The following is a 13,884-nucleotide window of genomic DNA, read 5'->3' on the forward strand; positions in this document are numbered from 1 at the left end:
CCTCAATCTCAACAAACTACCTCAATGCCTTTGCATGCTTCTACATCATTGTCTGACCCAACCGTTTTGCATACCTCATCTACATCTTGCTCCTCCACTCTGACATCAACTGTCTCATCTAGGTCAGAGGCCACGATCTCTCCCATCATTTATAGTCATGTCCATAATCTTCATGGCATCATTTCCAGCAATTATTATCCAACCTTGACTTCACACATCCGGAACCTTGCTCACCCACTTGGTGACCTAGTGGCTTGCTATCTTGCATCCCATGGATATGGCACTGGGGACATTGAACATATTATCCAGGCGCACGAGCATGCGCATAACAATGAAGATCTGGTTATTTTTCTTGCTGGCCAGGGTATGTCTGTTAGTGAAGCAAGATTTTTGTTGTGGCTTGTAGATCTACAGGATATTGGGCTTAGATAAAACTCTATGCTACTATTTTGTAAATGACTGTCAAATCTATCGCTATAGCATGTGAACCTATGGTAATGGAACTTTGGACGTTGGCACAATGATGAGTGGACATCTATCAACAACACAATGGTGATTGGGGTCTTGCTGAAAGTTTTTTTCAAAAGTAGTAAGTGCTCGGGCATTCAGCGCTGAGTTCAAAAATTATGTGGTGCAAGTGTCTGGCTTTCCATACTTTAATGCATTTCCAAAGTTTCAAGTTTATCCATTTAGAATTGAGTGAACAGCAAGCCAAATACTGATCCCAGAAGCGTGGGAAAGCTTCAAAAAGAGAAAATAAAATAGTGGAGATTTTGAAAACATATCAAAAACATAGCACAGCACATCCCACAGTGCAGCTACCACTACCAGAACTTAGGTGAGGGATATTGGGACATGGTGGAAGATATGAGTAACAAGTGCCTGATGTGATACTCACTGCAAATGGTCAAAAATGCGAAGTGGTACACTTGACTCATTGAAACAATGGGAGATTTATGCCAGTGCAAGGTCAACACCACTACCCCATTGCACACATTTTCATGATTTTGACTTGTTTAAGTGGATATCTCACCAGGCACATGGTGCCAACATGGTAGGCCATATTGCTGCATTCCTCACCCAAAGTCTGGGGTTGGCAGGGCCACTGTGATGTGTGCAAATCCACATTTTTGATATGTTTTCAAAATCTCCATATGTTATTCTGGGACTTTTTCCCACTTTCCCACACTCTTGAATCTTTGTTTTGCATCTTGCTCTCTCAGATCTGAGTGGGGTGACACCAAACTTTGTCTATGAATTGATATGCATGTGTCCAACCCTTCTGAAGTGTCAGATATGGCATGAAGGATGTGTAAGTTGAATGGTGTGATGTTTTGTTGGCATTTTCATTTCCATTAAAATCTCAGCAACTACAAGACCAGACAGCCTGTGCCTTTGACAATGTGTAGCAACATGGTAGCCTATTCTACACACAAAAATCCAGATCCATATGTCAAGAATTGAATGGGTGGGGACACAATTTGCATTCCTAGCACAGCCACAAATGCCCAGCATGCAAATAGGGAGGGGATTGCTGGTCATGTGATATGGATTGAGTCATGTGCAGAGTGCTATAGGTGAGATCACATAATGAGTACAGTCATGTGACCTATTACATAAGCCAATGGTTCAGAGAGTTATTGCCACATGATCATTACATAACAGGTCACATGATCTATAATTGTACCTTGTCATGTGATGCTGCAGGAGTGGTCACATGTCTATTGTCTCACAATCATGTGACCCATTACATAACCAAGTATTCTGGGGAGAAACTGACATGTGATCATTATGTAATAGGTTGGATGATCTATGATTGTACCTTGTCATGTGACATTGATTAAGTCACATGCATATTTTCCCATGATCATGTGATAAATTATGTAACAGAATGCTCCAGAGGATCACCATCACATAATCAATTACATAAAATCACATGATCTAGGGTCATCCCTGCTTATGTCACTCATCATGTGACCATCACATCTACTGGTCACATGCTCATCTGTATGGCCACAGTACAGGTGCAAATTATCAATATTTGTGACAGGGTAATGCCCCATGGGAACATTCCAATCTGAATTTTTTTCAAACACCAACAGAGGTTGTCACTCAGGGGGCATTGTCTATATTGGGAAGTGGTAGTTGCCATGAATTCTGTAACTGCTTTTCTGGTAATTACCATGGTCATTTGGTCAAAATCAGCTGATACAGCTGAAAGTGAGTTCACTTTGGTCACATGGGGGTAGTCTGCCCATTCTCATAGCCTAAGAGTTGTTCTTATGGTCACTCAGGAAGAACTGGTCGAAAGATCTCTGTTTGAGGTTGACTGGGGAATACATCAGTATGTATGACTTATATATGCTCAGAGTGTGGCAGGAGACAAACGAGTAGCTAAAATAGGAGGCATAAAGAAAACAAAAGAAAAGGGAAACAGTAACTAAATTCTGAGGCATTATCTGTTGTTGATGATCATGAACCATTACCCCCATACATTGTGCCTGCTTGACCTAGAAAGAGAAAGAGACATACAATTGGCATGGTGGTCATGTATAAGCAGGTATCATGGATATAGTTGCACTGTGTGACATACCAGCCTGACTAGACCCTCCAATTATTCATGTTCATGGCCTCTTCAGATTGCTTGGTAAACTGTGGAAGCCTCTGTGGCATATGCAGAGGTACAGCTGCTGGAACCTCAGGTGGCACTAGGCCCACTGGAGTCATCCCCTGTAACATGTGAGAATAGCCTCCACCCAATTGAATCCCCTGAGTTGCATTGAACTCCCAATTGGAGATATAGTGAATCTTGACACTCTTCACCATACTTTGGAATTTCCCTGGGGGGCAGATCCCCATTAAAGACAGCATTGTCCAGTATGCACCCACAGTGTCTATGTTGTCACAGACCCAATCAGAGTACTGGAGGCGCTCAAAGCCAGCATCCTCTAATTGCACAGCCAATTCACAATATGTGGCTGCTATAACTTGATCAGTATGATTTGTCATGATAAGGCTTATATAGTGAACTGAACTCAACTTACATGTGTATGAGTTTCACCCAGCTGGCAAGTCATCTATAGTGTTGTGGGTGTAGATATTGTATGATAAGCCATAGGTGCCTTCTGGCATGTCAAGCAGACCTTCATAGATCATAACAGGAATGAGAGGGACTCTGTGAGCATCCATGTTGATCTGAGTCCAAGTCAACACTGGGTGATCAACTGCAATACATATACAATGTAGATTCAATTGATTTATTCTTGTCACCCATTGGGGTTGGAGCCTGAGATGAATATGGTTCACCAAGGGGAAGTAACCTACATACACAGCTCCATTCTCATAACAGGAACACTTAAGGGAAGTATGATGTGGTCATACCAACCTGGAATTCTGCAGTAAAATGAGACGAATGCAATGACATCTACAAAATTTTTATGGAGGTACAGCATGGGGGCACAACTCTTTAGTACTGCAGATGACATTTTTCTGTATCATCATACTGCATCTGCAACTTGAAAACTACCTGAGGGAGTGAGCAGGTTATACCTGCCTCCATTTGGAAGTGACTTGTCATAAGACTTGCTAAGACACTTGTTGGCCAATGAGAAGGCTCACTCAAGTGCAAAAGAGCTGTTAACAGCTGTGTTGTGTAGCTGTTTCCCAGATGTGGGTGCTCCTTTACTATGGTTGTACCATATGGCACATGTGCTACATGGCCACTCTTGTGACACAAACAAACTAAGTCTGAGAAATAGGTGGAACTGTGTCACATGAAACACAAGTTTGACACAGTCCCAATTAGTTTGGATAGCATTTTCACTATGGTTTGGGCTAGACACAATCTTAAAGACTTTTTTTTTTGAAACTGTAGTGGATGCAAGTGAAATGCATCTTGACACTCAGAAGCAGTGCTTAATGTACTTTTTTTTTTGCAAAGTTCAACTCTCACTGTTGTATTATAGTGATGACTGAAGAGTTTGCACATCCCAAGTGTAGGTCCCACCCCTAACTCCAGATTACTTCAGGTTACTACATCTAAGCCTTGGCCTCCACATCGCATTGGCATTGCCAATGCATTGACTCCACAAATGATGTAAGCAGTCTGGGCAACAGGCATTGGTCACAACCAGTACAAGTGGTCATGCCTTGCCTGCAAGGATGACAAGTGGCAAGATGTCTGTTCTGCTCAATGACATGAGAAAACCACCCTCCATCAAGAGAACATTGGCCACCTTCTATCCCCTCATCTTTGCCCTTCAAGTTCCCCACCCTGACCTGACCTGACCTTGCCCCTGCTTAACCTTTTAGCAGATTTCTCAGAATCAGGATCCCCTCCTCATGGTGTGCCACAGGCAGCTACTCCCTCTAATAACAATGGTAGTTTTCAACTTGACTGGGATGCCATTGACCACAAACAGCTCTATTTACCATCCACACATGAGGAGCAACTAATGATGATGGCCAGCAGCTTGGCTGCATGGTTGGCCAATGGTGATGATGCAATCTCCTCTGATAAAGATGTGTCCAACTCCCCTGATGTCGAAGGTGAAGAATATTGTCCAGGTAAGAAGCGATATACACTTGTCACAGGTTATTGAATGCACTGATCCTTCCACAGAGCTGCTTCAGCCAGGTGTGACATGCTCATCTCAGCATGCAGGTGATGCTGCACCTGCAAATCCCGCATGGTTCCTGTGGCCCAATAAACAGGTATGTCATTTCATATATAATGAGAGCATCATTTCACTCAATTGACAGACATGCATACTCGATATTCTATGGCACCTCCCACATTCATTATTTTCAGATGCACAACTTCAGGTCATCCTCTGGGGACTTGCAATCCTCAGAGTTGATTATGTTCCCTCCACAAAGACACTCAAAGATATTGACAATTCCCTCCAGACCCAATATGGGATTCCATCAGTCTGTTATCAAGGTGCACTTGGCCATATCTATTATGTCAACCACCTGCCTTCTATCATTGCACAAGTAAGTTCATTTCTTAGCTTGCAATTTGTTAACCAATAACAGTGCACCCTTGCAGGAAATGGCAAACCTGTGCATCTGCCCACATATCCACCATTACCCTGAAGATGCTGGGGGGTGACTTGACCAGCCATGGCAAGCAACGAGGTGGCTGTATGAAATTGATCCCACTGTTGCCACACCCATGATTTGCAAAGGCCATCAAGATTTTTATGTGTTCAAGCTGGCAAAGTTGATGGATGGCACAATGGTCATTCCTGAGCACTGGTATACAAAACCCTCTGCATTACTAACTTCTTTTCCCTTTGAGCTCGAGTATTGGGCCTGCACATGGTGAGCTCACCCCATCATGAGCAGTCACATGTGTGGATATGTTATCCACACATATGATACCATTGAGGTGCCAGCAAGCAGTCTTCTCCTCTTGTTTCCACACCTGCTTCAAATGCATCAGATCGATGGTCAACCCAACCTGTGCAATATCATAGGTGTGTATGGTGCCCATCCTTCCCCTCTGTTCATTTCAGACTCAGCATGCATTAGGTTTGATAGAGACGAGAGGACATGGTGTCCTCCCATGGACGTTGACTGATCCTGTGGTTGGGAATATATGGTGCATGTGCATGAAGGGGCACCATGTCCTCAGTTACATGATATGGCTGTATTGTGATGACACCTCCAGCAATATGTCAAAGAAGTGGAACAAACACAACTTGTTTCTCTTCACTGCAGCTGGTCTCCCACATGCTCTGGTCCACAAAGAGAGCAACATCCATTTCCTCGCTATGTCTAACATCACTCCCCCCCTAGAAATGCTTGATGGTATTGTGGCCCAACTCGAGTAAGTTTTATTTCAACCCTTCCAACCATGTCAGGCTTTCACCGCATTGTGCTACAGACATGCACAAATGCATGGCATTTGGGCTTGGGACATAGAAGCAAGGGAGATGGTTCTCGTGATCCCTGCTGTCCTGGCGATGCTTGGTGACAATCCAATGCAGAGTGAACTTGCATGCCATGTTGGTCTGCAGGGTAAATTTTTTTGTTGCAATTGCTGGGTGCAAGGGGTAGGGGCAGAATCAAGTGAACACCCACAGGCACTGCAACCAGACAATGGCACTTGTTCCATTGAAACTGCATCACACATGACTGACTTGGACAGGTCCACTCATGGGGGTGTCACACAACAGCTGAAAGGCAAGGGCTGCCACTTGGAGACAATGCAAGGTCTTGTTGATCGAGCAAGGCATTTCCTTGCAGTAAGTATACAATTTGTTAGGTTAAGGTATACTGATGTCTCAACATGCTCAAGGCCAACACACCTTGCACCTGGCAACACATGGTGGAGAAACTCTGTAGCATGTTCCATGAAGTCACCAGCAGCATGGGCAAGACACAATATGTGAAAATGAAGACTGAAATAGGCATTAAAGATACATACATGGATGTGTTCATTGAGCAGATCCTCAAGCATGTCAAAGGCATTTGTGCAGGAACAGATGGATTTACCAAGGCTGTCAACACAATTACACAAGGCTGTTCAGTGGAAGAATTCATGAGTCCTGTTTGGAGGATCAAAGGTAAGAATCCTCTGCATTGGTCGCATTGTTTCATCACTCACTTACTCAACTTCAGGCCTTGATCCCCATCAAGACACCCCTGTGGAAGTCCTGCATGTCATCTTACTCAGATTCATGAAGTATTTCTGGCATGATGCCATCTCCAGGATGAATGATGATCAAAAAGCAGAGTTCCAGGTTCAATTGGCATCATTCAATACCTCAGGACTCAGCATCCCTCCATTGGCAACCCAAACGTTCATTCAATATGCTGGGTCTCTCGCTGGATGTGATTTCTGTGCCATATGCCAAGCAGCACCCTTTGTACTCTATGACCTTGTTCCACATGAGTGCTACAAAGCATTTCTGGCACTATCATCTCTGGTCCCCCTTGTTTGGCAACCATGCATTGACAACATCAACAGGCACCTGGTATGTCGTACATCAACTTTTTGCTAAGACCAAGCACAACTAATGTACTTTTAGGCCGACTTGCATGCTACGATTGACCACTTCCTCAACTGCATGGCCCGCTGGATGCCATGATGGTTCAATAAGCCAAAGTTTCACATTCTTCAGCACCTCCCTGACCACATCCAGTGTTTCAGTCCTGTGATCCTATTTGCTACAGAAGGGTTTGAATCTTACAATGCTGTGATCCATGACCACAGTATTCACAGCAACAGACAAGTGCCTTCCCAAGACATTGCCTGTGGAATGGCATGATGTAATTGTGTCTGCCATCCTTTGTCCAGTGGTAAATTCCATGCTTGAGGACTCACTGAACTCCCCTACAGTGATAATGAGCATGAGTGGCTGGTGCCTGGCTCTGGGGTCAAGTCACTGACCAGCCTTGACATCCCAACATTCCACAATGTCATTGCAGATTACTTTGGGCTCACAGACGATAGAGATCCCCTTGAAGCTGGTGAGTCAATCATGCTTCTGTGGAATACATGAACTTAGTGATATCATTCACATGCCAGGTTCATGTGTGCATGAAAAGACATGTCCATGGCCACTTGAGAAGACAAATATGGTGTTATGGGTCCAATATGCACTGCCTTGGGTCAAACATTGTCTTTATCAAACTTGTCACTCCATTGTTGCAACAAATGGTGAAATATGCCACCTTGGAGACTTTGTCCTCGCATGAGAGCCTCATGCTGCTGGCCACAAACTCCCCCTCATCAGATCTCTTCATGAAATTCTTCAGATTTGTCACTCACCAGCCCAACAGTGCAATCAAGCAAACTGGCTATTACTTGAGACATTCAAAGTGACTGGCTCTGCAGATATCTATCACCTGCCATGCATTCAGCCACTGGGTTGGGTTGTGTTACCAGCAACAGTAAGTGGGCTTTTTTTTTGTATGGACTTTGTTCTGATCATGCTTCATTCCAGGCTGTTATCTGTTGTGTCAATGTCCAGCACAATTGTGCAGGACACAGATGCACTGGTTCATCTACAGTATTGGTCTACAAAGAACACGAGAAAACAACAAAGACTGCAAAATGGATTGAGCACTGTGAACCCTTGGACCTTATACTGAACACCACACAGATGTGTGATGCCTCTCATGTGCAATGGTTCTGCACTCCAGTACAACAGTTGGATTGTGATTGGGCAATCCACATTGGTGCAGCTGCTGAGTTTGATGTGCAGAAAATCAAGATGCTGAAAACCTTGTGAGCCAACACTACAAAACAACCTCCCAGAAGCACATCCCAGGCAGTACCAACACACTTTCTCAACATGTTCCATCAGACTGGTAAGTCCATACATCTTCACTGGTCAATCCACACATTTGACTGTGAGATGCAGATTCCTCATGACCATGCATGACATGTGACTCAATGTTGCATGGTGAGTGTCAATCAACCTCCCAGAAATTGTTGACAGTGCAATTTTTTTAACAGATGACACTGTTTGGTCAGCCCCAATACCTGGACCTCATATAAGACAAGTCATTCCCCTTCTTTTTTTTCTAACCCTCACAATCAAGTTCTCATACAGATCAGTCCATGTCACAGCAGCACAATCAATATGGCCACTATGTCACCTTTGAAGATCTGGGAAAAAGCTTCCCAACACCAGAGCTCAGGTTGCATTGGAGCACAACAGGTAAGCTTCATGTAATCAGTCAAGATAGAAGATTCAACCCACATGTCAAGGAACACCATGCCTTTTGCAGGTGACTGCATTGTGCACAACCAACATGTCTCAGGTAACTCCCAATGTCTTGAACATGACACGTGTGATGACTCCTGATGCATCTCATGCATCACCCGGTCTTCCAGGTTCTGATGTGTTGCATCCAATGTCAAGGGCATCTGATGACAAGTTCCAAAGCCAGTTTTCATATGGCAGTGGTGTCAGGGATGCTCCAACAACCCCTGCTCACACACACACATCCTCTGTGTCTGACAATGTTGACAGGGGAATTGAGCTTCTGGAGGTCAACTGAAGCTGTGGGCACAGAAAGTCGCAACCAAGTTCAAACTCAAGGCATCTCAGTTCTTAAAGCTCAGCATGCTCATCAATGTAAGTGCTGCATTTGACAATTAATGTTCATACTGATATTTGTCAGTGTGCCCAGGTTGGCAAGACCTTGCAGACTGGTGACCTTCACCTGTAAATCTGGCAGCAGGTGACCAACTACAGGGTGTTAAATGGGATTGAGGAGATCAAGATTGACTCAGCAAATATGAAGAATGCTGTGGAGACAGCCACAGCAGGGCTCTGAAGCAGGTTCCAACTTAATGTTGACCAGTCAGTTTGTCATTTACTGATTTCATTATAGTGCATGCTGAATAGCAACACCAGATGCAAATTTTGATTGTATGCAAAGATATGCTCGTGCAAGCAGGCCAAACCAAGTACAAGACCCTTCATGTCAACAATGAGGCATGTCCCAGTACATGCCATCTCTTACAAACCACTTACATGTATGTACAGGAACGACTCAGATCACATGCCAACTTGTTAGGATTTCTGAATGTATTCAACAACCCTGCAAATGAATGCATGCTTTGTGCAGCGATCAAAAAGGAGTGCAGTGCCATTCAAAACAAGTTCCACACACTGGTGGGTGCTCCATCATGATGAAAACACATCATGTTTTCTATTGACTGCCTACACAGCTTCTGGACAGTACCAGCCAGGAGGAAGGGAAGACATGCATGATGCTGGAAGAACTTACATGGACAGTACTCAGCAAATACAGACATGGTGGTGTAGGTTCAGGTTCGAAGGCCAAGTATCAGCTACACTTTGCCTTCCTGGTATGTCACACAAGACTCTTCTCTCAACCTTTACTGACTGACCAAGCTTGCAGCATTATTATGGGAGGGCCCATCAATATGTTGTGGGGAGAACTGTGAGCGATGATAGTGACTTGGAGAGTGGTGGTGAAGGGGCTGCACAAGCAAGTGCCAAAGGGTCCATGAACAAACCACCTGCAAAATGTGTCAGGACAGTAAGTAACAAGGCCCCCCCTGGCAGAGTCAAAACAGGTTACAACTTCTGGAGCATAATCGACCACATGTTTTCAAAGGATCTTGACCAGCTTGGAAAGGACATGAAGAACAATAAATGGCATGAGTAAGTAGCTCAAGCTTGTTATTGGTGACTGATATTTATATACTTGTAGGTTTTTCAACTTGATCATCACTCAGGATCAAGAACTGTATGGCAAGAACGTTGGATCCATCCTACTGCCTCTCCCCAGCATGTACACAGAATCACCAGCTACTGTTTCTTCTGCCCCTTGCACACTGCCTACTCCTGGAAATCACAGGGCATCTCATATAACCCAGTTGTCTGTCATTAGGCAATCCTCTGTGACCAACAACACATCACCACAACCTGCCTGCTCAGAGGGTTTGCATGCCAAGGACAGTAATGAGGATCTGCTGAGCAAGAATTTCTAGTATTAACAGGCCATTATCTATGCTTTACCATTTCTATGTTAACCTATGCATTGATTTATGTATACATGCAAGCTATGCATTTTTTATGTGTGGGGTGAATGAGCATACTGTGATTGGGTGAAATCAGGAGCATGATGGGCAGCCCAAATTGACAGCTCTGGAAATTGTGTCAGCCTCATATAACATTTGGAGCAGGCACATCTGTCATCAATATCTGTCAAACACAATCTGTATGTCAAAGTGTCTGGTCACAATTTTCTAGGTGTCAGGCTCATGTCACTGTCAATGCAATCCTGATTGTGTCTACAGGGTGGCTGTGTACATATTGCACCACACAACACAACATAGCACAATCCATAAAAGGAAAGTCCCATAAACATTACCAGCCATGTCAACATATTTTTCATATTGACTTCATATCTCATTAGCTGGGGTCACAAGGCCTGAAGCTTGCAGCCACACAGCACACAATAACATAGTGTCATCGCAATTGCAAGTACATATGCCCCATAAGGGCTGTGTATACCACCCACCAACCAGTCGAAGCTTGAGATTTGGTATAGAAATAGGGTGAAATTTCATGGGTACAATACAGATCAATCATTTGAAATTTTGTATGGGTGGCACCACCTCCACTTGTTCCCAACATGGCAACCTGAATATGGTGTTATCGATGAGGCTCCAGCAATCACATGACCAAGATAGCATTGTGGAGGCCAGCATGCCAACAGTACTACAAAATGAAAATACAAACTCTCAATGACCTGAGAAGAATCAGGACCATCTGCATTGAAAAGAACTGACCACTGACAAGGAGCACAAGAAGCATCTCTGTACAGAAGGCAAGTGCTTCTCCTGTGAAAGTACCAACCATCTTGAACAGAACTGTCCAAAATGGTGGCAGACCCAAAAGAACTGTGAAACATACCCCAACTACTACCAATCCTGTGCATTCTGCTTCTGGGGAGGAGAAAGTGGACTCTGTATGAGAGTCTGGTCTCAGGGGAAACAATGATTGATGTGAAAAGTATATTGTTTCTCCATTATCCACCCCACCACTTTTCTGATAACAGTTTCAGGTGCAGTTTTCTGGGACCAAGTCAGCCAGTACGCTTCTCCTGCATACTCCCAGGTAACCATGCAGTGCATGCTCTAATGTAGTTGCTCATATGCTACTGTTCAATCAAGTAGTGAGGGCTTCAGCATGGCAGTAAACAAGATGCCTGCTGGTGGTGACAGTCCTGTCCTAATATCTGGCTTTGTGCACTGTATCTTTTGAACATGCCTACTGGCATCAGTGGGAAGGCAGTTTGGGATGCAGGGAGTGGTGAGTTATGATGTGTTGATCTGGTACTGTAGTAGTAATCTAGAGCCTGAGTACTAATATCCTGTTCTCACCAGCCAGAACCACCATTGGCATGCTTTGAAGTTTACCTACATTGTGCATATTCCATTTCAACACAACTGCATTTGTTTACACTCCCGATCTTTCTATGTATGTTCATGAATAGTAAGTCACTCCCTCTTCAAATCAATCCTATTTTCTTTTCCAAGGTGTTTCCAGGGTTCTGATTATACTAGTGGGTGGTCACAGATATTCTCAGCATGACAAAAATCACCCAGAGAGAGTTACATTGATTCTGCATTGTCATAATGGTCTCTGGCACCCAACTCCAACATTGGAGTCTCAATGAGGTCATGAGTCCTGGTTGGAGCATGTATGTCAGATGAGTACAAACCCTGCAGTCATGTCAGTGAAGAGTATGTAACATTTGCAGAGATGTCAGTCTCCAAGTCATGTCTATGACTGTGATGTTCTCTATATTTCCCTGTGAAATTGAATGGGAGATCTTCCTCATCACTGGTGATAGTAAATTCTCAGGTATCTGCCAGTATTTGCTCATGGCAAAACAGGTTTACTGCTGGTAAGTACTTGCTACGTTGAACTTGAACCCAGGCCAGTGTTCAGGTGCTGTTTATGAATTTATTAATTTGACATGCATTGGGCTCAGGTTACATCCTGCTTTATACTGCTCACCTGTCCTCTGTGATGAGAGGACTGCTGGCCTATTCATATGCTCCATCCAAGAGTGGCTGGACTTTGTGAGAACAGTAGTGAAGGGCTTACATCTCCACCCCTCAGTTCTTCCTGATCAAGGAGCAAAAATCCTTCAGTTGTGCAGCCAAATTGAAGAGCTTACACTGCAGGTTATGGTCAATGTACCCAAAAGTGAAAATCCTCTTCTAGGACCACTTGACATTCTTGATCACCTTGAGGTACTGGCCATAGACCTTGGCCCAGTCTTCTACCACTCTGACATACAACTTTCAGATATCAAGTTGTTATGTCATGTGGGCCACCTTCACTTGATGAACTCATGGCTCTCTGCATGTGGAATCCTCCAGGTCCTTGGTCTTGAAGATCTAAAGCAACTCACCCATCTCTCATTTCATGTCAACCAAACAAATGTTCACACCAGTATGGTTGGCCTGCTTGTTGATAAGCTGCTCAGGCTTCGTGTTCTTATACTTTGGTGAATGGGGTATCAGAGTGGTGACTCCATATTGGAGATACTGAAGCGAGATGGTGTGCTGGATCATCAGATCATTATTTTTAACACAGCCTGTTTCACCAGATGCTCAAACAATTTCTGGACTCTTGCAGAGTGTGTTGTTCATTGGCAAGGAGAGCAACATGGTATGTTATTACCATTCTCTTTAGTGCCTCAGTACCTAATAGCCATCTAGTAGTATATGAGAACCCAAGCACCACTGTCTTTCCCAACTTACCACTGTAATAGTATTAGTATATTCTGCTATGATGTTATGCCAGTCAAGAACATTCAATTGATACTGTAAGAAAACATTGTGATCACTCGGCATTCAGTGCCATTGGAAGTTGTCAATTGTATTGATGTCACCTGATGCCACAAGCTTGCTGACTTCCAAAACAGGCTGGAGATGATGTGTGCCAGTGGGAATGGGTTGACAGCCTGGCAGATGCACTGGCAGAGAGAGAAACAGGAGTGGACTCACAGGTGCTCGACTCAGCCTGAGCAGTGGCAGTCTGGGCAATGAGAGGAGACAAAGTCTCACAAGTCTTCCAGGCCATGAGGATGATGGGGCCTTCGCAATCTGACCTTAGGCTGTGAGCTAAAGTGACAGGACTCACTTTGAGGGGACAGACTGACCGATGCTTCAACAATGCCAGTGGACTCAGAATCTAGTTCCTCCAGTATGCTCATGTAGTACTAGTAGTACTACATCATTTGCCTTGCCAGTGGTTCATCTGCTCAGTTTGCCCATGCCAGTGAACACAAAGTTACAATGATATAGTTGAAGCCCAGATGTATGGAATTCACAAATGCAATAATGGTAGCCTCTAAATCCATCATCAACAA

At 44.1% G+C, this 13,884-nt stretch overlaps 4 protein-coding genes across 4 annotated transcripts; 3 read left to right on the plus strand and 1 right to left on the minus strand.

Annotated features, from left to right (window-relative positions):
* Window positions 1-2,601: 2,601 nt before the first annotated feature.
* Window positions 2,602-3,189, minus strand: F5J12DRAFT_778789 (uncharacterized protein; the record flags this gene model as incomplete). The annotated part of the gene is made up of 2 exons (XM_051742332.1): window positions 2,602-2,987; window positions 3,144-3,189. 2 exons carry the CDS (start codon window positions 3,187-3,189, stop codon window positions 2,602-2,604), a joined length of 432 nt encoding a protein of 143 aa, XP_051605770.1.
* Window positions 3,190-4,460: 1,271 nt separating this feature from the next.
* Window positions 4,461-7,277, plus strand: F5J12DRAFT_902148 (uncharacterized protein; the record flags this gene model as incomplete). Its single annotated transcript, XM_051748257.1, has 11 exons — window positions 4,461-4,566; window positions 4,664-4,713; window positions 4,762-4,995; window positions 5,051-5,109; window positions 5,140-5,325; window positions 5,350-5,482; window positions 5,520-5,833; window positions 5,891-6,251; window positions 6,305-6,508; window positions 6,573-6,983; window positions 7,110-7,277. The coding sequence occupies 11 exons, from the start codon at window positions 4,461-4,463 to the stop codon at window positions 7,275-7,277; spliced, it is 2,226 nt and encodes a 741-aa protein (XP_051605771.1).
* Window positions 7,278-7,958: 681 nt separating this feature from the next.
* Window positions 7,959-8,144, plus strand: F5J12DRAFT_689045 (uncharacterized protein; the record flags this gene model as incomplete). Its single annotated transcript, XM_051740359.1, has 1 exon — window positions 7,959-8,144. A coding segment is annotated over one exon (186 nt), but the record flags the coding sequence as incomplete, so codon positions are not given.
* A 625-nt stretch (window positions 8,145-8,769) lies between these two features.
* Window positions 8,770-10,483, plus strand: F5J12DRAFT_933530 (uncharacterized protein; the record flags this gene model as incomplete). The annotated part of the gene is made up of 8 exons (XM_051749574.1): window positions 8,770-8,982; window positions 9,033-9,095; window positions 9,142-9,150; window positions 9,510-9,638; window positions 9,695-9,835; window positions 9,889-10,029; window positions 10,108-10,154; window positions 10,204-10,483. The coding sequence occupies 8 exons, from the start codon at window positions 8,770-8,772 to the stop codon at window positions 10,481-10,483; spliced, it is 1,023 nt and encodes a 340-aa protein (XP_051605773.1).
* Window positions 10,484-13,884: the final 3,401 nt, after the last annotated feature.

The sequence above is a fragment of the Pisolithus orientalis genome (assembly GCF_024613125.1).
Source record: "Pisolithus orientalis strain OTSU chromosome Unknown F5J12scaffold_1, whole genome shotgun sequence".
Lineage (NCBI taxonomy): Eukaryota > Fungi > Basidiomycota > Agaricomycetes > Boletales > Pisolithaceae > Pisolithus > Pisolithus orientalis.